This window comes from Corvus brachyrhynchos, unplaced genomic scaffold (genome assembly GCF_000691975.1).
Source record: "Corvus brachyrhynchos isolate BGI_N302 unplaced genomic scaffold, ASM69197v1 scaffold1133, whole genome shotgun sequence".
NCBI classification, from domain to species: domain Eukaryota; kingdom Metazoa; phylum Chordata; class Aves; order Passeriformes; family Corvidae; genus Corvus; species Corvus brachyrhynchos.
Window position 1 is genome coordinate 113,760 of NW_008237271.1, and position 27,027 is coordinate 140,786.

The 27,027-nt window shown below is 37.0% G+C and overlaps 1 protein-coding gene across 1 annotated transcript in view; it reads right to left on the reverse strand.

Annotated features, from left to right (window-relative positions):
• LOC103613111 (mucin-6) overlaps positions 1 to 16,310 on the reverse strand; it is a 42,089-nt gene extending 25,779 nt beyond the window's left edge. Inside the window, exons 1-20 of the mRNA XM_017730574.1 lie at positions 16,162 to 16,310; positions 15,433 to 15,563; positions 13,135 to 13,188; positions 11,882 to 12,122; positions 11,146 to 11,272; positions 9,945 to 10,032; positions 9,437 to 9,546; positions 8,285 to 8,492; positions 7,367 to 7,489; positions 6,587 to 6,707; positions 6,135 to 6,273; positions 5,850 to 5,954; positions 5,443 to 5,515; positions 5,041 to 5,178; positions 4,018 to 4,179; positions 3,372 to 3,466; positions 2,583 to 2,715; positions 1,690 to 1,939; positions 496 to 548; positions 263 to 372 (exon numbers count right to left, since the gene is read on the reverse strand). Of these exons, the coding sequence (XP_017586063.1) occupies positions 263 to 372; positions 496 to 548; positions 1,690 to 1,939; positions 2,583 to 2,715; positions 3,372 to 3,466; positions 4,018 to 4,179; positions 5,041 to 5,178; positions 5,443 to 5,515; positions 5,850 to 5,954; positions 6,135 to 6,273; positions 6,587 to 6,707; positions 7,367 to 7,489; positions 8,285 to 8,492; positions 9,437 to 9,546; positions 9,945 to 10,032; positions 11,146 to 11,272; positions 11,882 to 12,122; positions 13,135 to 13,188; positions 15,433 to 15,563; positions 16,162 to 16,310 (2,610 nt within the window). The remainder of the gene's footprint in view (positions 1 to 262; positions 373 to 495; positions 549 to 1,689; positions 1,940 to 2,582; positions 2,716 to 3,371; positions 3,467 to 4,017; positions 4,180 to 5,040; positions 5,179 to 5,442; positions 5,516 to 5,849; positions 5,955 to 6,134; positions 6,274 to 6,586; positions 6,708 to 7,366; positions 7,490 to 8,284; positions 8,493 to 9,436; positions 9,547 to 9,944; positions 10,033 to 11,145; positions 11,273 to 11,881; positions 12,123 to 13,134; positions 13,189 to 15,432; positions 15,564 to 16,161) is intronic.
• Between the last annotated feature and the right edge of the window lie 10,717 nt (positions 16,311 to 27,027).

A 27,027-nucleotide genomic window follows, 5' to 3' on the forward strand; every position in this document is an offset into this window, starting at 1 on the left:
ACATGATAGCCACGTAGTTAAGAATCCTTAATGGATTTTTATTCTATTCGTTTAATTGAATTTAATTCATGAAATTAATTTCTTTAATCACTTCTTAAATATATGTACAAATTGTGTGTGCACAGCCTGATATTTAACTGTATCATGTTAGATAAAATAATTCCTTTAATTACACTAGAAGGAATGTCGTCTAGTTCTAAGTAACAACTAGAACATTCAACCTCTCTCAAAAGGATAAATATCACAGAGCTGTGAAACTCACACATTCAATTCCAGTAGCCAGCATCTGACAGGTAGGTGCACATGCAGCTCCATACTTGTTTTCTAAACTGTCAGAACATGATATGTATTTCTTAGGAGCTTTGCAGCTTTCTAGAAAAAAGGAAGAAAAATGAACATTGAAGAGAAAATAACATAGAAGAGAACAGTGAAGTAGTAATTTTACAACACAGAGGACAAAAAAAAGTTTCTAAGTAAACAATATCAGACCCATACCTGCAGGATTTTGAGGTTTGCCTGTGCAACTTAGCCTCCCATTAACACAATAGCTAGGGAGGGGAAAAAAAAAGAAATCAATGAAAATCTCTTCTGAGAAAGAAATTTTGATGTTTTGCAAAATTGTTTGATTAGAAATGTTTCGCTCATGTTACTACCTCCTTCCCATCCTCTGAAGTGGAATATGAGTTAATTTATCTCTTCACTTTTTGTATTCTACAGTAACATCAGATTGGAAAGTGAATAATAGGCTATTATCACTATTACCACTAGTAGGCAATTGTCACTGTGAGGATGGCCTACCAAGTCATTCCAGAAGTTTGTATATAGCTAAGTGCTGTTGACAAAGTCTCCCAGTAGGAATAATCAGATCTTAACTATTATTTTCTATTTTTCTCTGTAACATTTTCAAGCTTAAGGTAAGTCAAATGCTTTCTGTTCAGTTAAGAGTATTTGTAGTCTAGAAAAGGGTAAAAAAAAAAAAAGTCTTGAAAAATAAACTTATGTTATTAAAAATAAAGGAGACTATACTGTTTTGGGCTGGAATGGAGTTAATTTTCTTTGTAGCAGCTCAGTGGTGTTATGTTTTGGATTTGTGACCAGGACAGTGTTGATAACACAATGTTGTTTTAGCTGGTGCTGAACAGTGTCCCAGCATTCTTGCTCCTCATGTTGTCCTGGCAGGGAGGAGGCTGAGAGTGTGAAAGCTGGGATGGGACACAGCCAGGACAGCTGACCCCACTGACCAAAGAGAGATTCCATACTATACCACATCAAGCTCAGCAGTAAAAGCTCAGGTAAAGAAGAAGGAAGGAGGGGTGTTCAGAGTTACAGCACTTGTCTTCCCAACAAACCATTATGCATGGCAAATTCATGCTTTCCTGGAAATGTCTGAATGGCTGCCTACTGACGGGAAGTTCTGAATCAGTTCCTTACTTAGCTTTGATTGTGCATGCTGCTTTGCTTATTAAATAAGCTTTTTGCTTATTATGAGTAAAGAAATTTAGTAAACTGTCTGTATTTCTACCCATAAAGCTTCTTGCTGTTGTCCTTCTGATTCTCTTCCAGATCCAGCTGGAGTGAGTAAGTGGCTGTGTGATGCTTGCCTGCTTACTGCAGTTAACCCTCGACAGACACAGGAAGGCCCCTCACCTCTGTTTTCAATTTGTTCACCTTTAAACTTGACACACTTACCAGGTGATCCCACCAGTTATTGTTGACTGGTCAGGCAGAATGTACTTCCTGTCTTCTAAGTAGCAAGGACAATGAGATTTACGAACACACTCACTCTTGTGGTTCAGGTACGTTCCTTTAGGACACTGGCAGCCTTCAACAGGAATATCAGTTGGATGGCATTCCAGGGCTCGATTGGAGAGTGACAAGCATGTCCTGTCACATGCCTGAGTGTTGTAGCTAAATGTTTGATTCCCAGTACAAGTAATAGCTATAAAACAAGACAAGAGTGTATGTTAAACTTCATTTACTGATCCTCTTCCTTGTGAAAGATAATGTTCTTGTGCTCATAATGTACTGCTTCTTTTGTGTCAACAGCTTCAATGCTTAAAGCTTCCCATTGCTTCTCTTCCTGTGGACGTGGAGCTCTAGCAAAACATATTGCAGACCAAGGCTTAACACCAAACTATGCAGGTGTTTGGAGGTTTCATGCAGGTAAAATATCTTACTGCTTCTTTGTGTATCTTGGAATTTAATAATGCAAAGGGAAGCTTAGCAGAAATATCAGTGTATTTTTGAGTAACTGTGAAACCTGTGCTTATGTCTGAGTTGCAAAATAGTAAGAGAAAATCTGCAGTCAGTTTTCCCTAGTTCTTTCTCTTTTTACAGGATAGCTATTTTTCTGTCTATTCTGTACATTAATTATCAAGTCCTGGAAGCATCCACATGCTCACCTTAAAGCATATGAATAATGTTTTTCATATAGTCTTGAAATAACAATCCTGTTCTGACAGACACCAGAAGGGTAGACAAAAGTTGGATATTTGTTACCCACTTTCTGCTCTTCTTTCTGACCACTATTTCCTCATTCCTCATCTGATGGCAGACCAGTTAGAGTTGGTTCAGGTACTTACTGCAATTGTCCATACTGCTTCTCCAGTTCTCAAGGACTAAGCCCATGGAACTGCACACTCGTGCATACGATCCCAGAGCAGAACAAATATAGGGAAAGGTCTCTTCATAATTGCAGGCCTGGTAGACACATCTCTGAAACCCAACACATGGCGAGTACTTTGTTACTGGGGAACAGACATTTAAAAGTGCTAAACCCTAGGGGAATTTAAAAAAAACATGTGGACGTGACTTTTAGGGATGTGATTTAGCAGTGGATGTGGCATTGTTACATTTATGGTTGGACTCAATGATCTCAAAGATGTTTTCCAACCAATATTATTCTATGCTGAATTGCAGAACTAAGTCATACAAGATACATATTATTGCATAACTAAAACTGATGGAAAATATCTGAGTAACTGCACTGCTGATGTAAATGAAATATACTTAGTACCTAAAAAATGCCTTTGTTTATTCACTGCTTCTCATTTTTATTTTTCAAAATGTTCTGTGTAGATTGGCAAATATATTGAGCTCAATTATGCACATGGTAAAATCAATACTTTGCACAGTTAAAGTTGTTGTCATGGACAACTGCAGCATGAGCAAAAATATTTTCTGATTCACAGGGATGGGACTGGTGCCTGTGACCAAAGACACTTTCAGTGTGGTGGAGACATGATTTTTCAAAACCACACCTGTTCCTAAGCTTCTCAGCATTGCTGATTCAATGCGTGGGACACCGTATATGAGTCCAATCTGGTTTATATTTGGACTCCCTCTGTACAACATCCATCATAACTTCCTACCTTGTAGAAAGAAATAGGGTTCACCACAGCATGGCATTTCTCGAACACTGTACCCTTCTTGGTAAGAATGGAGCAGTGAGTCTCAGCAGATATTTCTAATGAAAGTAAATAATAAACATTAAAAAGGGAAAGTTTGGGGGAAACTTTCAAAGAGAAATTTTTAAAATATTTGATATTTTAGGTGAACTTTTGGCAATAATGCATTGAAGAATAGGACAACTTCCTAGCTTGTTAGTTTTTAGACTCTATTCTTGTACCAGCAGTTCAGTAGAGCTTTTTTTTTTCTTTTTCACTATTTTTTTTTTAAGGCCAATAGCAATAGAGACTTGGGAAGGCAAAGCCTGGATTTCAGTCACGGTACTACTGAGCAAGCCTAAGACAACCGTGGACATTGCAGTTTCACTAGACAAATCACCAAACCCCTCTCATTCATCATCTCAATCCCAGATCTCTAGAATGAGACCTGATGAGCTTTCACTTGATATGTATTCTAGAAAACAGAAAAGTCTTTTTGGTGACAATTTGCGATGCTCAATCCTCTCAGTCTCTGCTTCTGTCCAGCTCTCTTATATCCCTGGTAGGGGCTTATGAAAGTGTCAGACAAAGCCAGCTGGAGAATTCATTTACCACAGCATCATCTACTTACTGTTTAGTTGGCTCAAAGCACAAGGGTCTGTCTCTCTCTCTAAGGCAGGATGGCAATTTCCTGCCCTCCAGGAATCTACAAACAGGGAGGCTGTCCCTTCAGTGATATCCATGCTGGTCATGAAGTCATCTGTAGTGTCTCCATTGTAATTGCCACACAAACCTGATAACATAGGAAATGCAAGGGATGGCTGAAAATTTAAAAATGTGTGCACAATGCCTATGTTTCACTCTATAACAGTGAGAAAATTGATTCAAAAGCTCTACATGGAGTGTCAATGAATACTCAGGTCAAGCAGCCAGAGAATCTTGATTATGTACACATTCAGTCACTGAGTCTCTGCCTCCTCAAGTAAAGAGTGTCAGCTTCTATTCAATGACAAATTCATAAAGAGGTTGTTGTCTTGTTTTTAGAAAAAAGTAGTTTTAAACAATTTAAAAGAGAAAGACCATGAAACACTTTTGCAGTTGCACGTTTTCTTATCTATATTAAATGCATAATATCAAAGAATATGCATTTAAGCTTTTGTAAAAGCTAAAGCCTCTCTGTAATTCCCCATAACCAGAATGGAAAATATGCCTGTGTGGCTAATGTTGCTGTTCAATAAACATAAACATCTCCATCTGGTGATTACCAGCTGAGAAGCTCTTAGATTCTTAGGCTCATTGTGTTTACAGTGGTCGTGCACTACATTCAAAGAACCGTGTGCTCCAAGATGCAGAGACCACACAGACTTATTTGTTGCTCCTTCATTGTGTAGTAAAGAACATACTGAAAAAGGCACACATGAACAGAACAGAATTGTATTATGCATGAAAAATGTGACCCATCTCATTTCTTCAATTTGTTTTAAAGTTATTAGCAGAAAACCAATTCTTAGCACATCAGTTTTCCATGCATGATCTGTTGGGTTTTTTTGAGAAAAAAATTTATTTCCTAAAAGATGAATACTAATTTCAAATACAAACTTTCAAAATTATACTCCCTACCTTTTCTCCTTTGCATGGGGACTAGATTACTTACCTAGTGTTCTGCCTTTGAATTGTGATCCAACTTTCACATAGGCCTGGAACACAGGTGATGTTTGAACTGCAAGTTCCAGCCCAAAGTTTGTATGCATTTGAACATACATGGAGGACTGTCTGAAAACAGTGATGTCTCCTGAAGGAACAAGCATGTTTAAAAATAGAGATGTTGGTGATACTGCAAGGTAACAACTTTAACACATATATAAGTGTTCTAGCACTCTGTCTACAACTCTTCTCCCACACACAACTCTCCACAGAGGAACAGATGCAGCAGGAAAGACTGTAACCTTCCTCTAAAACTCCTGGTATTAGCAATTGAGAAATTGCAAAAGATGCTGGGTTGTGTAAAACAGACATTTAATTTAATTTGGATATAACCTATATTCCCTTTTTTTACCTGATCTGTAAGGCAGCCGCTTAAGTTCATCATCATCAGTAAGGAGATCATTCTGAGAAATCACAATTTTGTCCTGTAAGAAGAGGACATGGAACCAGGAGTAATTATATTTACAGATGGTATTTATATGTTGAGCAACTATATTGTTAATGATCTATGTAAAAGAAAAAAATTAATTCAAGCATTTTCTCACGTTATAACACGCTGCTTTTAGTTTTCACTTTGAAAATACCTTCCTGATTTGATGTAACAACTGAGGTCTTTACTGTGTATGCATGAGCAGAAACATATCTTCAGTATTTATCACCCATAATTTTCAAGTGCAGGCTACTAGAAATTACTTTGAACACTTATTTTGTGAATATAGTGATGAAATGCTGGATCGAACCTGTGGAGGGAATACCTACTTTTGTAGATTGGTAAATTATAGCACTAAGTGATGTCTCAGAATGAGAATAACCAGTCTTTTCATAAACAGCCATTAGGGTTCCATTGTGTGGCAGGCTGGAACTCTGGAGGGAAACAGGAAAGAGAAGTAAAAAGAGAAGCCTATGTCAGTATAACAATGATTTGTAGAATAAATGTGTATCTTAGGAATATTTGAATACTCAGCTTGTGTTCCAATAGGAAACCAAAGACAGACTAAAATATATGTATTTGTTATTTTCTGTTTCTAGACTGCAGGAAATTACCTTCATAAGAACATAAGTGCAAACCCCATGGAATCTATATGGCCTTGAATCAAACGTGGTAACAAAGGAGCCTCCTTCCAGTGAACACCTTCCAGGGCAGGGCAAGTCTTTGCAGTTCCACTGACCCATCACACATTTACTGCAGAAACCAAAAAATTCTGTGTAAGGTTATTCTTTTCTTCACGCTCTAAAAACTCAGCTACTTCCTAGTAATGGAATTTGTCATTTTTTTCACTTCTCTCCTTATGCTTTCTATGCTTTGATTTTCTTTGTCTATGTATATCAGTTGAAGTCGCTCATCTTAATTCCAAGTTGCAGAACTCTTGTATGGATTGTCAGTAAACTTTCCTGAATCGTGAAAGGTGCTGCCGTTCAAAAGGTAAGGCAGAATTTTCCAATTTTTTGGTGAAGGTACTCTTCATTCTCTCATGGAAGTACCTGTTGGTACTCACCAAGTCCTACAAGCTGCTTTCATTGTCTCACCAGGAGCATATATTTTCCCATTCAGTGTACATGGACACTGGCTAATGTGAACACATGTCCGATTCTTTGAGATGTCATCAAGAACAGTTCCTGCCAAAGAAGATAAGCAAAATATTTTTCCTCATCCTCACTTAGCACTACAGTTATTATGGCTTGAATGCTTTCTGAAATTAGCTTGAGAATGCTATTCTTGCATAGCCAGTGCCCATACTTGGAGATGTAACATGCAGGAAATTTTCTCCTAATTAAATAAAACTGAGTCTTCACAAGTGACAAAGGCTTTTGACTACTTTGTCATATGAAAGTGCAGCCAATTGTCCTATTTTGACATGCAAATGATTGTAATAATCACAATTTCTGTAGCAAGTTCATCTTGAACTATTTTAAAGGCAATTTACAAAATGCCCATAATATTGCAGAAATCCTCTGAGGGAGGCATGCTACCTCTTCCTGGTGCCTGATCAATGTATATTTTAATGAAGAACTTTAAGCAGATGGCATATCATTATCCCATCACAAATCATGGTCTTGTGAGGAAAATGTTTTCATAGCTCTGTTCTTGCAAAGAGTGACCAACCATCTTTGGAGGACCGTGATTACTCAAGACTCCAGTTACATTATGTTACCTGAGAAAGCAGTACAATGCCTTGAAATGCACAGCTAGTTCATTATTAAGCAGTCTATTCCACTTGACTGGATATGTGCAAAAAACATTCGTGTGATCCATTAAGAATATGATGAAATGATACCTTCTGGACAAAAGCAGCCATAGGTACAGTGACTGGAACAGCTGTACTCTGGGTTGGAACAGGTTTTAATACATGGAGAACCACATTCCTCATAGATTTGGTTCACAGAACATTTTCCCACAGCTGCAACAAACAGTGGGAGTGTTAAGATTTTTAAAATGTAAACATAGAAGAATGTTTCATCTGCTACCTAGCAAGGAAAAGACCTTCTGATTTCTGACACTAACATTCTTTTACCCTGCCTCAATACTCATTTCATCATCTGAGTATTCACAGTTACCATCATATTCACTCTGGCTTTTTTTCATTTTTCATGCTGTACTTAGTGGAAACATTTTTCAGAAGCTTGAAGAATGGCAAACAGGCCATACTGCAGCCTAATGAAGTACCACAAATCATATTTTCTGTAGTACTTCAAGGTTTTACTTCTAATCAGTCATTGTAAATAAAAAGGCCGAGCATCTGAAAAAGGACTACTGAAAATCATCTGTGAATAAAAGGAGTGATGGCAATTGTTAGCAAAAAGGTTCAAAGACCTCAGGGGCTCTTTAAAAGTGCTCTCTCTTCACTTGATAATTTGCTAGATACAATAATAAGAAAACTGTGCTATGAGCAAACAGCCTCCTGGTAGAAGTGTGAAAAATTAAAAGTTTTCACTTGGTGGATGTTTCTGTTTTATTGTCACTGATCTAGACATAGGACCTATGTTTTGAGCTTTCTTCTCCTTTGAGGTTTCCCTGCTCTCCTTCTTATAACTTTACCAAAGACCACTGTTCTCTGTAGAAAATTGTTTGATTAAAGACAGTAGGAACTTCTTTTTATCAGTTGTTCTATATCCCAGTTATTTATCATTATCCCTCTATTTAAGACATAGAAAAGTTAAGCACAGTCTCTCATGAATAAACCATTTGAACTTACAGCAGAAGTTTTCAGTTCTCCAGTTGAACACCATTTGGTGGGACATAGCACATTGCCTGGAATACTCGGACAGTGTAGAGCAAGTGCAGTTGTTTTGTCCTGGCTCACTGCAGTCCTGCATATCGAGCTGGCAACGAATCACAAACCCATCTTTTGGTACACTGCAGGTTGGTGACACCAAATTAAGTAGCTGAGAGCAGATTATGGCCTAAATAAAAAGAGAAAGAAAATTGTTCCTAGTGGTGTTTCCTTCATATGAAAACCACAATGGAATAACATTGCTAGTTATGATTTTCTTGTTGGTTTGTTTGTTTTTCCCCCTACAGTTTAATAATTGTATTTGACTTAAATGTGTGAGAAATTCACTGGTAGAAAGGAATATAAATCCACTGTACAACAGGAGGAACTTGATATATTGAAATAATTCTGCTTCTCATTATGTTGAAAATTAAGTCACTTTCTATGCCATCGACCCCCCTAAAAATGGCTGAGAACATTATACACAGGAAATGTGTTGTCTCATGGAAATTCAGTTCCAGGACAAACATCCCAGATATGAAGATCACAAAATTCATTCCTCTTTGAGCACACACTTGGTGCATTTCTCTTGCCTGCATGTTTGTGTTGCCTATCATGCTGCCTACTGCAGTATAAGGTCTCAGAGGTTCTCAGGCACACTGATTTTCTTTTCATTTAGAACTGTAAGTGATAACAATTGACAGTGGTTGTCCCTGTTATCAGTGCTGTTATCTGGCAATATGTTTTAGGCATTGTGAATATCTTCAAGTCTGCACAGTTTATAGTATCAGCTGTTAGAAAAAACGTTCTTAATGCTTCACTGTTTCCATCAATTTCCTGTGATGACCTGGATGGAATTCCAGAAAGCTGTGAGCTAAATGCTGGTTGATTTTTATGAGTGATTTAAATCTAGCCTTAAAACGCCTGGGGGCTTTCATTAAAATGTATTTTAACACAAAGAACTCCTTTTCTTTCTCATATCATGCTATACAAATGTTGACTTTACCTGTTTTCATGGAAGTCAGTTTTATGAAACCACTGTCTCTCTGTTGTTGATTTCTATCTATCTATCTTGCCCCCCCTGCCCCCCTGCTAAGAATCCTGCTGCAGAGAAGCCAAAAAGATCTTTCTTACATATTTTTTGTGAGGAACAGTGGAAATTGGTATCTCCTCAGACAGGCAAATCTCTGATGGATCATCCATTTTTTGTAAAGCAGCAAATTTAAATGTATCGAGCAATTTATCTGAAAATTGAAGGGTTAAAATTTGTCAGGAAAAAACCTGCATTGGTTTGTTTACTTGTTGCTGTGATGTAGCAAAACTCAGATTTTACTCTTTGACTGTTAAATGGCCTACTAGTTAATCTTCCCAATGACAACTGTCTCTTGTGAAAATTAGGAGGGTGTGATCCTTACCACCTGTTTATAAAAGATAAGAGTCCTTATCACTTGTGTGAGGAACCCACTATATTATGCTCATAGCAGATAACAGAGTGTAGCATAACCATAGGAGAAGTATGTTGGTGCCCCATGGGACTGCTTTATTCAATTCTGAAACCCAGCAATGCTATCACAGTATTCAGTTTTCACCTTGACTCACTTTACTTCATTCCCCTTCTGTCTGAAATGTCCTTGTTTCTTACCTTCACGCACAAATTCATTCAATTCATAACCATCGTAGTTCCCACACATTCCACAGGTTTTCCCCATGTATTTTTTTTCAGCCAAAACCTAAAATAAGATAGAAGAAAACATTTAAAAGGATCACCCTAAGTAAAATTACCTGCACAGCTTTACCTTTCTCAACCAAATTCAGTTCAAGCACCCAAAAGTGATTCTTATTAATTTCAGTGACTTTTTTGAAGGAAGAGTTTTGTAAGCAGTGACATCTTTTCCCAACAGGCAAATAGTGACTTTTTTTTAATTAGCATTTAAAGAAGAATAAGATTTGAAGACACTTACAGAGAATTGAAAGTAGATAATATTCTAAGGAGCCAAAAAAAAAAAAAAAAAAGGAAATTAATGCTGAATACTTGCTAATATCTTTGTTGACAGACCATGAATTTCAGGTTTCTTCTCTTAAGAAACTTAGGGTTACAGGAAGAAAATCTGTTTCAGAAGAAGGTTATTCAGTTCTCTGTTGCTCTGGAGATTAAAATGGTAGTATTACTGGCTACAAACAATGAATTATTATGAAAATATTAGATCAGGGGAAATAAAACTATATTCTTTGTATAGTCAGATTAACCCATCACAGTAGCATTTTCTCTTATATGTCTTATTAATGCTGATAAATCTCCCAGAAAATTTATTATATATGACTCTCCTCGTTTTAGCAAACTTATCAATTTAGAATTCAGTGTCTTTTGTGGCAATAATATCACAGGTCACACTGAGAAAATGTATTGGGGATTTTGAAGGGAAAACCTGAAAAGATTCAGAAAAAGGAAGGAAACAAAGAAACTGGTAGAAGCACTTAATGTTTGAAACCAAAAGAGATCCCAGGGAAGCACAGTAGAAAAGACTAAACTATGGCATACAGTATTAAATTCTACACAACTTTAAACAGCATCTCTTCAGCAAAACATTGCAGCTGCTGGAATACTCTGAGGAAAGACTAAAATGTGTGAAAGTGTCCACAAATCTCAGCACTGGTGGCTTTAGTGCTGCAAGTGAAAGTAACATGCAAAGTTGTTTATTTCAAGAGGAATGCATAAAACAGGAAAAGATAAATATCAAAATAGTAAATACATGCAAAAGCACCCATTAAGTTCAAAGAGTTCTTGTCATTCCAGTGAATCAGTGAGAATTTTCTTCTCTGCTCTATGAGAGCATTTTACTAACCATGAGGTAGTCATCATTGTTCCACATGACAACCAGCTCCATCTCCATCAGCTTGGCCACCAGGCGGATGTTGCGTCCATAAGGCGCTATTTGGATTCCATTGCTGGTGTAAGGCAGCTGAATGACACTGCAATAAGGTGAGAAGAGAAACCAACCTCATAGCAAGATTATGCAGGTATTAGTTATTTATTTTGGGTGTGATAGATGCACAGTCTGAGTACTTGCAGCAACATGAAACAGCATTTTTTTCCTTTTTAGCTGTGACATTTCAAAACACATGAAAGTTTCTATTGATTGAAAATCCATGTCAGCAGTTTCACAGAAGAATCACCAGAAAATGGGGTGCATAGTGATTCTACTACTGACAATGTTTGCACAGGACTTGGCATCTTCACTTGGTTTGGTTTTATTAGAGCATAGTTATATGTTCCAAGAACTTGTAACAATAAAGATTTTGTGGTAGAACTAATGTTGATTATGCTGAAGAGATTCTATGGCCTGTTAATGTAAGAATTATTGTTACGACAGAAAACTGACAAGATTAGAGAAATCCATAAAGGGAATGTTGTAGAGTGTGAGTGCGTGATGGGAAGCAATGGGAGTAGAGTCCAGTTAGGCATGTTAACTGCAGTAATTTGTTAATTCATTTTTGACACAAAGCAGTCTTTAGTGCACCTGCTATATAACTCCCTGCCTTCTCTGAACACATCATTCCCCATTCATGGCAGAATCTTACCCAACACTCCTGACAGAAATGCTGCCTTTCTCAACAATGACAACAGAAGGTCCAAGCTCAATAATGATCCTTGCAATTTTTTTGTCCAGCCCACGACGGAACTGAATGTTGAAGTCTGGGCTGGTCTCATCACATACAGTTGCAAAGATGTAGTTGCAAGTCCCAGTGAAGTCATACTGGTATTTATCAAAGGTTGAAAAATGCCCTCCACCCCATGTAGAACAGGAATCCTTGCTCAAAACTATAAAACAGAAAGAAAAATGGATTTAGGTCTCTTAAAAACATATTTGCTCATTCTGATTAGCATTTCAAATAAAAATACTATGACAAGCTATTAAGTTTCTACTCAGATTAATTCTGTAAACAACATTCTAGCCCTCTATTTTTTTTTCTTTGTAATCTCAAAATTTTATCTCAAGTCATGAAGTGAAACAATATTAGGAGTGAGAGCAATATTCTCATTCACTGTAAGCAGACAAGGATTCGCTAGATTCCTAGCTTGGGAAAAACCCTTCCAACTCCTTCATGGGTAACATAAAGATTTACCTTCTTATTTCAGTCTGCTAGATCTGTTTGCAAGGGTGACAGCTTGCTTCTGGACAGAGCTTTAACATCTCAAGCACAGCATTTACCAAGCTCCCTATGGCATTACTGTATCATGATTAACTGCACAGTCAAATCACAAGATATCCAAAGACAGTCTTCAAAGCCCAACATGTAATTCCCCACTCTTTTGGCTCTGTGTTTGTGTGACAAAGTTCCAACCAGTTTTATAAATATATGGAATGTTTTAATCAGTTTTCATTTTTAAGAAGTAATCTGAAATATTCATCTGAAGAGACAGATTTTCAGATGTGGAAATGAATCATAAAAAAAGAGAGATACAAGTCCAGCACTTGCTGTTAGATAGTTCTGCACCTACTTACAGCATTTGAACAGGCCCTCTGAAGCAGATAATTTTCCTGAAGTAACAAAAATCATGTCCTCAGTTCTGTATTTGTAGACGTAGATTGTTTCTTTTAATTTGTTAATTATTTTTGCTTATGGTGTCATATGAAACTCAGGTATCTTAGAATATACCTTAGAGTCACAAAGTATCAGATAAGTTTATCAAAGTCTACATGCAATTTATATTTATTGTTTTAAAGCCAAAACATTTTTTTTTAACTCTGAAGGAGTGATAAAATGACTACAGAATGCTACTGGTTTTATCCAGGTCATGTAGAAAATACTGTTTCCCAATGAACTGTTACCTGTTGGCAAAAAGTACTCCTCTTCCACACTTCTGTTCTGTCCTGAAGGTCTGACTGGAAAACAGGAATTGGCTAATTGTTATCATTGATCCTTCATGCCCAAGTCCAACTAGTTTAATACATTGTGCTTGAGTGATACTGACCACCAAACCTCAGAGTGTGCCAAGGAAAGATTACCTGGGGCTGCACAATGGTCAGAGTGCAAGAGGTGCCCCTTTCAATAAATATAGGAGCATAGTCACTCTATTTGTTTTTATTTAAATCTTATCAAAGAAAAATAACAAATGGGAATGTCAATAACTCAAGGAAGTTTAAATCTAGATTATGTGTTTGTCTTTTCAATTCAGCTTTTATTAAATAATATCTAGTGATTTTCTTTTAATTTGTCCTTATCCATGCTCTACTGTTTCTCTTGGTATAAGAATAGACAGAAGACAGAGATGAGTTCCTAAATATTTGGGAATTTTTTGTCTGATCACAAGTCTTCAGCTATTTTTACTTTTAGGATGAACTTCATATAGCTTTTCCATGCTTATACTGAATGAGAAATCACCTAATTCAAGCCACTCTCAGTTTCTTCTGCCTAAAGAAATACTCTTTATTATAATAAACTTGCATTTTATATAATTCTTTTTGTTCTACACCTCCACATCTTCCCTGAACTGGATAAAGAATTTCATTCAACCACTGATATGCAACAAGCTTTGGAGTACATAGAATTGCTTTTTAACAGTATGCAGAAGTAAAGCATGATACTTTAGTGTAAAACATTAAAATTGTGAATTACTAGGAAGATTGTCTGTGAATAGAGGATAGAAAAGAAAATCAGAATATTAGGACTGATATCCATACTTATCTAGAGAGGATCTTGTGAAAATTTTGTGTTTTCAGAAGGCCTACAGCCTTCTGTATCCCGTAGCAGAGGAACATCATGTCCCGTAAAATGTATCATGTTAGCATGATGACATTTATGCATTCTTGCCATGGACACAAAAAACAAAATGTTTATTGAATGAACTTCAAATTTAGAAGTCAGTGCCTCGCATTTCTTCAGAAAAGGACATGTGAAAAATTGTGTTGTTTCTGCCCAAGGGTTGATGTAGCTCTGTATTTTATTTCCAGCAGAGACCATTAACAGACTACCCAAGGGAAGACCACCATCAGGTCAGGCATATATACTTCCATAGATATTCTCTCAGTCTCCAACTATTTTCAGTTCAGGGAATTTTGTGAGGCTATTGGGATTTTTCTGCTTACCCCTCCCTTGTACTCTGGCTTCCAAGTCCTTGTCCACCATCCTTTTGAACAGAACCAAAATTTCTTTGTAGCAGAAAATGTCACAGTAACTACAGTCAAAATTTGCCATTAAATTTTAATTATGAGTTAACATTTTAATGATACCTGCCTTTCTAACAGTACTTCTGATAGCTAATATTTTTAGTACTTTAAAGCTATAATATGCTTTTTTTTTTTTTTTTTTTGCTTTGGCATTGCACATTGTTTTACACAAGTAAGATAGTAGTACCTTACTATTTGTATTTCTCAGACTCAGAAGGACTAGCACAAATTCACAGTAAGTAGGTGGCTGCAGTTAATTTTGCATACATATCTGGATGGATGCACACACAAGCCATTCTTTGGATTTAAGGGAAAACTGCTGGTAAACTACCGAAGTGTGGCAGCAGCTGGCACAGCTGAATGTTGACGCACAGATCTGTCCTCACACTGACTCCCCCCGGCTGCTGGCTATAAAGGTGAGGAAGAAGTATTCCATACTCTGTTCCTTTGCATATATGTTTGTTTTAACCTGAAATCTTTAAAATCATTTTCACAGACGTAATTTATACAGAGAATGAGCTTTATTTACTTTCCTGGATTTTGCAATATCAAAAGAATCCATATCCTAGATTTTTAGGTAATATTAGGCAGTAATATGTAGGAACGAAAATCAAACATACCACACAAATTACCCCAGTAGCATATTTCTAAATGTGGAAGGCTACTAAACTGCTCACAGTTTCTATTCTTAGGCATAAAAACCTCAGCATGGCACAATAAAGCACTTTCCATTTAGTTTAAAACTTACCACAGTGAGACAACACATTATACAATCTTTTTACATGTGAAGTCTTCATTCAGAATTTCTAAAATTAATGCTTCAAAACATATGCTCCTTGAGGCAAAGATTTATTTTTATTATGTGCTTTGTACAGTGCCTTCTGCAATATGGACTTGATGCTGAATAGAGTTGTCACTCACACTTGAATGCAAACATTAAATACCAGGTCAGACACTTACTTCTTTGCAACGATTCTTTCTGGTTTTGGAGAAAAACATGGGACCAATAATTTCCTTCAAAAGCTGTGAAAGGAAAAAGAAAACAAAATGAAGTTATCCTCTGAGCAAAAGGAAGTCGGATATTTGTATATTTATTTATTTATTTTTAACCATTTCACAAAGCAGGGTCAGCACGTATGAGTTGTGTCCTGCCACACAAATCTGAATGGAAATTATCATGGAAAATCATGTAATTCATATTACATAATTAAGGTAGAGAAAATTCTTCTGTACTGGTCAAATGTTATCAAAATCTGCCAAAAATCCTATGCAATATGAAAACTCCTGTACTTCATACTAAAAACCTATGTTCCTTTAAAAAAAGTGAGATAAATCTTTCCTCATGTTTCTGAATTCTTGTTTCCCTGTCTGGGTAGAAGTAGTGAAGGGAATAGCCAAAAGTGTGAAAATATGGGAACAGTATTGTCCTGTGTGTTCTTCACAAGAACCATGGGATCTGGAGCTGAAGAGCAGGAAATCCCCAGGTGTAGTTGTTGCTTTTGCTGCTCACACTAAGGCAGAATGATGAAAGCTGTAACCTGCTCCCTTCTGCACACCTCTTCACAAAGCCTGCTTTGGTTAGGAGAAGCCAAGGAATGCTTAACAAATGCTGAGTGCAGTGTGGTCCCCCTTCCACCTCAAACCCAGACCTACTGCATGAGCACAACTGCTCCACGTCCTCACACATACCCAAAGGCTCTTTCACCCAGCCGTTCGCTCCAGCACTGCTGGAGTGAGTTCTCAGAGTCAATAGCTGGGTGGTGACAACCAAAGCAAGATGCAGGAATAAAGACCTGGGGTGCTTCAGAAATGTGCTGCTCATTTTGAAATTTTCTCATGCCTGGTATTTCTTAGATAGCAGGAGCAAGTATCTTGTAGAACCCATGTAATTCTCTGTTACATGTTTAGGATCTTTTGCAACATAGAAAATGTTGTGGCAGAAGGTTTCTTTCATCAGATAAACCTGGCCCAATCTACATACATATCTATATATACACTACAGCTCTGCAGGGTGCTGTTGCTTCCGTGGATACTGCAGTGAGGGGAAGCCTCCAGGGAGCTCACCAGCTGTAGCAGACTCTCAGCCAATTCCATGCTGAGCTGCTGAAGATAAGGTAATATTTGCCAGGTGGTACCTCAGGTGAGGCTCTGCCTTTTATGTAAGGCTAGGTTAAAGCACAAGAGGGAATTTTGGAACTGAGTGTTTCAGCACATGCTTTTGCTTTGGATCTCAGGTCCAGACATCTCCAACATTCCTATCAATGCCTCAATTTTTCTCTGAAACAACACTTACTGAAAAAATATGTTATCTGGATAAACTAATCTACATTTTTAAGAGCTAAAACACTACACTGGTAGAATAGCAGACAATAAATATTTAGGCATAAGGGAAATAAATCAAGGATATAAATTCAGTGACAGAGGTGCTCCCACCCTAAATGTTCTAATAGCTTAAGATGGCATTTATCTCAGCCACTCCCAAACTGTCTGACACACTCATCACAAAATCATTGTAGATCCTACTCATGCTGCCTTGTTGTCTAGAATTGGTCAGCACTGGCCAATAATTGTTTGAAATTTTGCCAGTGTTTTAGAAAACCTCCACGGCTGGCCTGCAACTCAACAGGCATTTCCAAAGTCCAGCATGCTCCTTCCAAGTTCCTAGTGAACCATGCATCACAGTAAGTACACCACAAAAAGGAACGGTCAGTTTGTGGCTTTCAAGCTAACATTCTTCATGCCAAGAGTTCCTGCTGCCTTTTTTGAACCCCTGCATTTTGACACCTCCATTTGTTCAATAATCTATTACTGTTGGTTTTACAGTTTTCTGTTTGTTACAGTTTAATCCTAAACTTCAAACACTACATTAATGGGATTTAGGCGTGTGTAACAGCTGCCTTCCAAGGATATTTGATTTGCAGGAATTGAATATATGCCTAAAGCATTATTTAAGTCAGATCTATCTAGAGAGCTTGATGTAAAGCAAAATGTCTAATAATTATTGGACAAATAATTTAGATTAGAACAGACAGGTCAGTTTACAAAGCTTGTTTATCAGCTTTTCAAACTCAAACATCTAAGCACGGCAAACAAAACTTAACACATATTTCAGGTTTGGTATTTAGATTAAATCTGAACATAATAATCATCCTGGATTACATGGAGGTATACAAGAGTTATATTGAAAATAACTAAGGATATGAAATCCACTTTAACTTTTTGCCCAAGGAATAGCTAGTAAAACAAATACAGAGCCATTTTGCTGACTATCTACCAATCAGTCTGTATCCTGTTAGATCAAACTATTATACTTATTACAGTACAGTAATTATTCGCAGCATTTACATTCTTTTTCTCACACTAAACTCTGAAGAGATTAGTTAAATCTTCCCGGCAATGTTATCAACCATTCACAAGCACACAAAATGGCAGATTGTACAGATGCATCAAGCACTATGGCCCCATGCAGAAGTTGTATTTTGCAATCATTTCTGAATTTTTCATTTAAAAGGCTATCCTAGTGTTAAATGAGATTTCTAAAGTACTGAAATCTTGAGAATTATACCTGTTGAAGTGCAGTTTCTGTGTGGTCAGCCTTTCTAGCTCATGGCAGCAATACAACCCAGTCAAGGAATGTGACTTACTATGAAGAAAGAATGAATTTTGTTCCTATACTATGAAACATCACTATGGGAAAATACAATTTTATGTTGTAATGACTTCAATCAAAGTATTTCACATCAGATAAAAAAATGAAAACAAAACATTGAAATGAAATTGTTGTACTTCCAACTTGCAGAAATAAGATCTCTGTTTTGTAAAGAGTTCAGTTTTTCTCTTCTAATTTGAGACAAACAGAAATGTTGAAATGTCAGATGTTCTGGAAAGGACAAGAACTTTAAAATAAATGACAGAAGCCTAAAATTAAATTTAACACTGAGGGTACTGGTAGAGCTGTAGCTGTAAGATGAGTTATCAGTTGCACATGTTCATGATGATTTCTCTTCAGTATGAAATTATTAACTCCCTTTGTTTCTTGCAAACACAGGTATGTGAACAGCATAAATCAAGGTGACTTCCTAGTTACATACTTCATAAGAAAAAGTATGACTGTACATAAACCTCTCAAAAGGATCCATGCAGTTTTGATTATTACTGAAATAGCTAAAGGGTTGAAGCCTCAGTTTAATCAATGAATCAGCATCTCTTATTAAGTAAAAGCTAGAACTAACAGTTTTAATCAGGTTTTAAGCTTTTGCAGATTTTTTTTTTACTCAAGCATGTTTACTGATTTTCTTGAGTTATCACTTTCCATCAGACTTCACATCAAATAATCAAATATATGTCCTTACAATCAATATTTACATTTCCAGCTAGAGACGGACTCAAGGTACAGAATTTGGATGCAGATCCATGAAGGAGAGAATTGAAGTCCTGGCTTTTATCTGACTCATTCTAAGGAGACAACACTTTGATCTAGAGTCCAAAACAATGAGCACCCTGCATGTCATCCAATTTAAGAACATACAGATCAACATCCAAAAATTGCCTGATTTCAAATCTTTCCTTGTGAAAACAAACAGATTTCATTCTGTCAATCTCCAACCTTGTGTGGCATTCCAAGGCCCTGATATTGTTGACACATCCCAAAGGAGAAAACTGCTGTGTAAGGATTTTCTACATCCCACTTCCAGGGTTTTTATCTTCAAATTCAACTTGGTCCTTTGTAGAAAAAGGTCCTATTTGTGATTGCCAAGTTTATATATAAAGCTTGTGGTTGTGTAAGTGTCTACAACAATTTTCTATTTGATTGCAAGTATTAGTATTTATAATAATACATCTATTATCTAAAATAGGAAGTCATGTAAATTAAGTTGTTGCAGGCAGCAAAACTTCGGGTTAGGACCCATGTCCAGGTACTTGACTTGATACTGGTTACAATGGTGCTAATACAGTGAATGGAGTTACACCTGATTTATAACCATACAGCTGAGGTTAGAAATTGGCTCTGAGAGTCTACTAAAGGGTTGAGTTGCTTATATTTTAATTATTTTTGTGCTATAGTTTAAGTCAGTGATTTAAGAGTAATAAATGTCCCCATGCAATTTGAACTACATGGTTCATTAAATGTAGCAAACACAATACAGAAGAAACAAATTTAACTTTGTTTAAACTAAAGCAAGTGAACTATGCTTTTTAGCAGCTTGAAACCTGTTCTTGACATTCTAACTGTAATAATTGGTAATAAAAGAGAATATACAGAAGAGATAAAAAAGAAACCATCTCAAGCGATGTCAAACCATGGCAAAAAAAAGGCTCATTCTCAAAAAACCTACTGAAAACACCACAGGAGGAGTAATGGGTAAGAAGGCAGAGTAGCTACAGAGTCAATGAACTTACCTATCAAGTCTTTTTTAGAAATTACACATTCATCAGGTATTCAGGTGGGTTGAATCAAAAAAGTAAGAGTCCTTTAAAAGACTGAAGAATTGAATAATATATGGAGGAATATGTTAAGAGTTATGTGAAATTTTTGGATCGGAACCATTAGCCTGTTTTCCAGCACAGGATTCTTTCGATCACATCATTCTTCAAAAAAGAAATGCCATCACATAGCTCATAATTAATGCTTTTTGCAGTTCACATACCAAAGAAAAGCTATTTTGATTATCACTCTACACAGAAGATATACAATATATATCCACAATGACATTGCTAGGACACTGTATCTTGAACATCTGAAAGATGAAGGCACTTGGCAACTTGGAAACACGACCAAAGTCCATTAAAAATTTTCCCTGTATCTAGGGAATGAGTTTTAGGGAAGGACCCAACAAATCAGTAATCAACTTTCTGACGAACTTAAGAGCAAATTGTTTTATTTCAGCCACGTATTTATTTAATAATATGTAGAAAACATGTAAACTGAATTCTGCAGGCTGTGGGAAAGGAGAGCAAAACCCGAACCTCATGTGATGTAATGCTACAATGGAGTCACCCCCTTTTTTCTATATTGTTTCAGTGGTTTCCTTCAAGCTATGTACCAAGAGGAACCCAGGCACCTTGGACTTACCAGCAGATTGAAGGAAACTGCAGAAGATGAGCAGTACCAGTGTTGGGAGCATGATGCATGCCCTGCCTGGGGAGTGTTCTCAGTGCTCTCCCCCGTTCCAAGCGGGCAGTGCCAATGCTGCCACTTTCTAGGCTGCCCTCTTCAAGCTTGGATGCTTTATATATAGAATTGCAATGCCCTCCCTCATTCCCACAGCTCACAGAAATTGCAACAGCAGAGTACCCGCCAAACAGGATCTCCTCTTTATCAAGTTCAACACACCTAAAAGCCACTTAGAAAAAGAAGAAAAAGGAAAATGCAAACCTCCTCCAGTTCATTATCATTCTTACAAGGTTTTTATAATGGCTTCTATTTGTAACACCTCAAACGCTTTTACCTGCATTTACTGAACAAATTTGGTATCATACCCAAAAGCAAAAAGACAAATAGTACACAAATTATGATCACTAGCTGATAAGGAATAATACTGGACCAGTACACAAAGTGGAAGAATGAAGTGCAGGAGTTTTGGAACTGCTGAAAAGACTGTGTGGATAAAAGATGGTAAGACATGAGCGAACAGAGATACAGATACCAGATTTTTTTATTAACTCTTCTTTCATTAACGTCTATTCACTCTCCTGGGTGATTGTGTTCATCTCTCCCTTGTGTGACTTTTTAAGCAAACTGATAAACTTTGCCTTGGTAAAGAGGTCTGTTCGTGGTACAACTGATTGCCTGACTATGCAAGGGAGCTAAGTAAACCCTTGCCCACCACTCTGCCAAGGGCAGAGGGCAAACTCTGTTCCAAAATGGGGCACACTGTTGCACTGTGGTACTTTGGCAACTTTCACAAGTTAATCTCCACCTTCCCACCAACACCACAGAAGATCAATTCCACTTCTGTTACGCTTGGATCACTCCACATTAGAGGTGAAATGTTGAATGCACTGGATTATGTTCAAAGTGTCACTGCCACCACTGATTTGACAATAAAAGGAGGACTTGCTGGATCCTGTCATTTTTATTAGCACGATAATTACTAATGGAAAAAATAGTCTCGATACATGGAAACTTTCCCTATAAAATATAAAATCCGTGGGTTATGTCTCCATATGAATCTCTTCAGCCTTTTCTGTTTCACCTATGCAATACCTAAGTGAGCTTCTGAAGGAAGTGGGAATAGATGGGGCTTTTTCCTTGGCAATCTCCCTGCACAACAGGTGCCTCCTCTGTCATCCCCACCTATATCACAACAACGGGATCACAAGCCACGCCCGTAGCTGCCAACATTGGGTGTGCCGTGGTGCTTCCCTGTGCTTCTGGCATCCAGGAGCAGTGCATTAAGGGTTAGAAAAGGCAAGGTGAGGGCAGGTCAGGCCAGGGGAGTGAAGGGGAAGAGAAATTCTCAGAGCTACCCCTTCTAAGTGGTGGGAAGAAGCACAGGAGAGACAGTGACTTAACATAATCTCAGCCCTGGCTCAACCTGGTTGTAATTAAAATGAAGACATTAAATTTTAATTGACATGAAGGTCTGCCTTTTTCTTTTTTGGGATTTTTTTTTTTGCCTTTACTACTTTCCATTCCTCTTCCCAGGAACAGAAGGTGGATAAAGTATATGGCCATTTATAATATAATTGTGACCCTAAATTAAAAAATTTCTGTTGAAAATTTTCTGCATCTGCCTTACAAAAACCCCAAAGTAAATGAACAAAATCACTTGCCACTTCTGAAAATCATGCTCAAAGTGAAAAAATATTGTCCTCAAAACAGCCTGTAACCAGACTGATACTACAATAAATATATAATTAAGATTTCACAACTGTACATATCACATTATTTCCTGCAAATCAGCTCTAAGTTCTTATAAATTAAATCCAAAACAGAATTTCATTTTTTCCACTTCTAGGAAGTATCTTCTTTATGAAGATAAGGGACTAGAGTGCTCCCTAGCAACTCAAACTTGATAACTGATAGTGTCAGACAGAAATTTGCCTTTCTCTGACAGGAGACAAAAGAATTCCATCACTTTTGTCAAATAGGATTTTTTTTATAATATATTTTCATAATATTTCTGTCAAGCAGTAATAAAGTAGCTGACATTAATGAGCATTTCATGACTTGCTCATTTGAAGAGCTGGGCACTTGAGAGCATCACTTTTACTATCAAAGGTACCAGACTGAGACATCATGAAATTAAGATCACTGGTAACAATTAATTTTCCATTACTGTGCCTTCAAGCTTTTCTCTGTAGCCTTTATGTTTACTGAAATCTTCTGTCTTTATTATATGAAGCTTACAAAATTCTCAAGAAATGCAAATACTGACAAAAGTTATTAAAAGTATCTATCCAAAATATTGCTGTTTTCAGTTCCCTGTATTTGCAGCAACATTCTTAGCTGAACTCATTCTATCTGAGAAGTCAGCATAAAGATGTTACCTTCAGCTCTCCTGGAAGGAATTTCAATCAGTCTAAAAACTTATGGTTCAGCAAGTTATTATTTTATGGAGACGTCCAATGATGATGTGAACACAGTTAATCAAAAGCATCCATCTACGACTGCATTTAAGTCAGGACTCCAGATCAAGAAAAAAACATTTGCTTGAGGACTATGAGAAGTGTCTTGAGTTTGCAGTACACAGATAATTATTTTATGTGGAAGAGATTTGTGAAAAACTGTGTGCCCAGCTGTAGTGAGAGAACGATGCCTCTGATTAAAGTGGGGTTTTTCCCCATTTAATAATTATAATTGGTTTAGTACCAACATCAGTAGTCAGAAGCTGCTGTTCTATAGGAGAGCAGAGATTGTTGTGGCCATATATAGTACCAGTAACAGTTTCTCAGTATTGAAGGACAGTTTAGTTTCCAGCACCATGTACACTTCTGGAAGATTTTTGAAATGTCAAAGGAATTTATGTAAGCCAGATATTATGCAAATTGAGAACGTTATAACACTTTAACTAAGTAATAGACTATCTTGTCTACAGTTTAATTACTCTAGGAATTTTTAGGTATATCAGTTACAGAATATCTTGGTGCTTTTATGCAGGTTGCTAAGAAAACATTCCACTTCCAGTAATATACTCATTGTATGTTATTTTTAATATTTTTTGGATAAATAGCTAAGTATCTTATAAAGAGTCAGACCAAAATACTGCATTTGATTAGCCCTAGTTCCTGTGGGTGTAGAAGTAATTTCCAGCTTTGGAAGCTTGTGCCTCTAAGTTTCCATTGCTGTTAGTGGAATGCAAAGATCCAGGCTACAGCTTGCTAGCAATCTGACACAACAGCTGATTTGGTGGGTTTTGTCTTTGAGATCTGAAATTTGATTTTCTGTCTCATTCGAATTTTGAATAATTGTAAGATAAATTGTTTCAATATGACACTATTGAAATAATCCATACTTTAACTTACAAATTATTTTAGATGCCTGCCCTCAAGTAATTGTTTTAGAATATTCATTATTGAATCATTTATGTATAATGAAAATAATAATTATTATCTTATAAATGTTGTATCAGAGTGACATAAAATAAGGCTCTTGAAAACAAGTGGGTTATCTTCTATTCTTTATGACTGAGACATTCACTATGACTGGCAGGGCAACCTCAGTTTCTACAATCCAATCAACTGTAAAATTTCAGTAGGAAAGTTTGACAGTCCAGGTTTTTTTGGTATAGATTGTCTCAAGGTAACACTATTTATTTTCTATTAGTGGTGCTTCACCTTACACAAGGTAATTCCATTACCATTCCACTATTTAAAAATAAACCAAAAGCACAACGTAACTGGCATTAACGTGCTAAACAGAAGAAAACAAGCTCCCATTTTTCCTTCCTGTTTCTCATCCTTGTCTTTTAGGTAATGTAGCCAGGGAGAAGAGGATCACATACAGAGCAGATTCCCTGGGCTAAGCTTATGGCACACACCAGGGCCTCCTGTCTAGTTGTGTGAGTTGCTGGCAGCCACCACATGGCCAGCTGGTTGTCCCTGCTGCCAAGATGCTTTCCAAAGAAACTGGCAGGAAAACAGATACATATTCTGAGAATGTTCCAATTGTGGTAAATAAGAAATTTTTGGCTGAGAAGTATTCACAAAGAAATCACGACCAGCTTATCCCTCATCGTATGTCCCACCTTTAGAATTTCCTGGTATTTAATTCTGTGTGCCTTTCCAGCTGCCTTTCATCATGCTTTTTGTACACTTAAACTCCTTCCCCAAACAGTACCTAAAAGAAGCCCAGGGTGATTTTGCTACCAGACACTAAATAATCCACCTTATGGTTTTAGTAGAAATCCACACTTTCTGCTTTCCTTTTGGTCACCAGAATAAAAAAAAACTTCTTTTCTTCATACCTTTGAAGTAGATGAGATACCTCACACAGAACCAGAAAAAAATTGCTATTGGGTACTGTTAGGGCTGCCATTCAGTTGGAGCCATCTCTGCTGTCCTTGGGTAGCTGCCCAGAGATATTTAAATGTAAAATTTCATTTAATACTGTAAATTATGCTTGGTTGCAATATGCAGAGACACAGTGACCATGGGTGTCAGGTAGTATTTAATTTCTTGTTTTACCAGTGTGTATAGATGAAAGTGAACACAAACTAAGAAACACCTAACAGCACTCTTTCACTTCTCCAAAAGTAGCACTCCTACACCGTTCCAAAAGTACTTTTGTATTTAAATGACTGTAGAGTCAAGCCTTTCCCATATACCTGTTAGAAAAAAATGTAGAAAATAATTTAAAACTCATGCCTCTAAAAGTGGTAAAGACTTCACTGATTGGTACTTAACTTTTAATTATAATTTGTTGGGGACAATGGCCTGAGACCTCCTCGCGTTGGCTTCATGCCTCTGGCACTCACTGTGGTGAATATCTCAGGTACTGTAGCTGTGGGACCTGGGATGGTGTAGTTCACTCTTTAAGTCCTGCCAGCACGAGAGGCTGACAAAGCCACCACTCCCATAGTTCCCTGAAGCGTATCCACTGCCCTGAGAACAAACTGGGACAAAATATTTGCAGTGTTTCTGGAGTAAAACCTTTCTGGAGAAAAAAATAACCACACAAAACAAAGCAAGGCCTGCTACTATGATACCGTGTTACCCTTCCTGCACAACCACAGGAACCTCTGCTTGCTCTCAGCTCCCACACTCTTCTGCTTCTGAATGCTGTGTTGTTGATGCCGGACTCAAACTGGTTTGCATTCTGGTCTCTGGAGTGGTCTGGGCTGCACAGTTTGTTCTATAAGAATCCTGAGTTCTGGTCATTTTAGCTACAGTGCTGACAGGAAAGAATGGAATAACAGGATTGTGGAAAGAGAAACCATAGGGGGACTGCCACCTCTATTTGTATCTGTCTCCCTTTGACTTTTTAGACTAAAATTTCTCTCAAACACTATGATCATGAACAAAATTCTGTGCAGGTTCTCTTAAGGCCAAACTTACCTTCTAAAGATTAAGAATCTGCAGAGGAAGACTGATTCTCTCATTTTCATTTGTGTCTAGTAGAGAGAGAAAAGGTATTCATGATGACCTCATATAAAGTCTAGAGACAAATTAGACTTTATGCTGAACTAAATCCAAACTTGGAGTGCTCCTTTTTTTCCCCCCCAAAAAAAATGTTGAAACCAATTTGATTTTACTTTTTAAATTCCTAACGGATATTTTTCTTCTGAGTTACATTAACATGGATGACATCTATCTGATGGGTAAAAATTTGTGAAAGCGCAGGTCAGGGTTTTTTTCACCCTTTAGGCTTTAACAGCTAATCAGTATTCCTATTCTAAGGGAAATCCAGGGAATATCCTGAATTATACATCAGCAGGTCTCCTGGGCAGCATGCCCTTTCACTCCATACGGTAGAGAAAAGGAATGGAAAGTGTTACACATGAAAGCAGCTGTGGCTCAAATGTTTCTAGCTTAGTTAGAACTCAGCTCAGTAAGTCATTTGAAACATCCCAAGTTCTCCTAACTGCTGTACTCACAATTGCTACACAACTGAGCTAAATCTGTAGTTTGTAATTAATGTTCAAACCGGACCTGCAAAAAATAAAATTATTTGCTTCTTGTTACATCACAGCTCTGTTAATTTAATAATCAGATAGATTTTGTTACCAGATACAGAATGAAAAGCAAATACATTGTGTGAACCAGGAATTCATTAATACAAGCTTTGACCTCTACTGGTAAGGAAATAAAATAGAACCTGTATTTACACAAATATTAAGAGCTGGGAACGGGAAGTCAGGGGCAATCCATGTTTAACTTGTTCTTTAATGGGTGTGCATTTTAGAACAGATAGTCTCCAACTGATGCTAATATCAAATATCTGCTAAGATAATAAAGTTAAGCATGAACTTTTGTTTACCTTTTACTTGATACATTCTGATCCTTTTTCTTTTTTTTAATGCATTTTGGTTGACTTTGATTTTAAAAGAAAACCCAAACAAACATAAACAGTCACTGTAGTCACTTTGCCAGAGTTCTGAAGCTCACAGATGT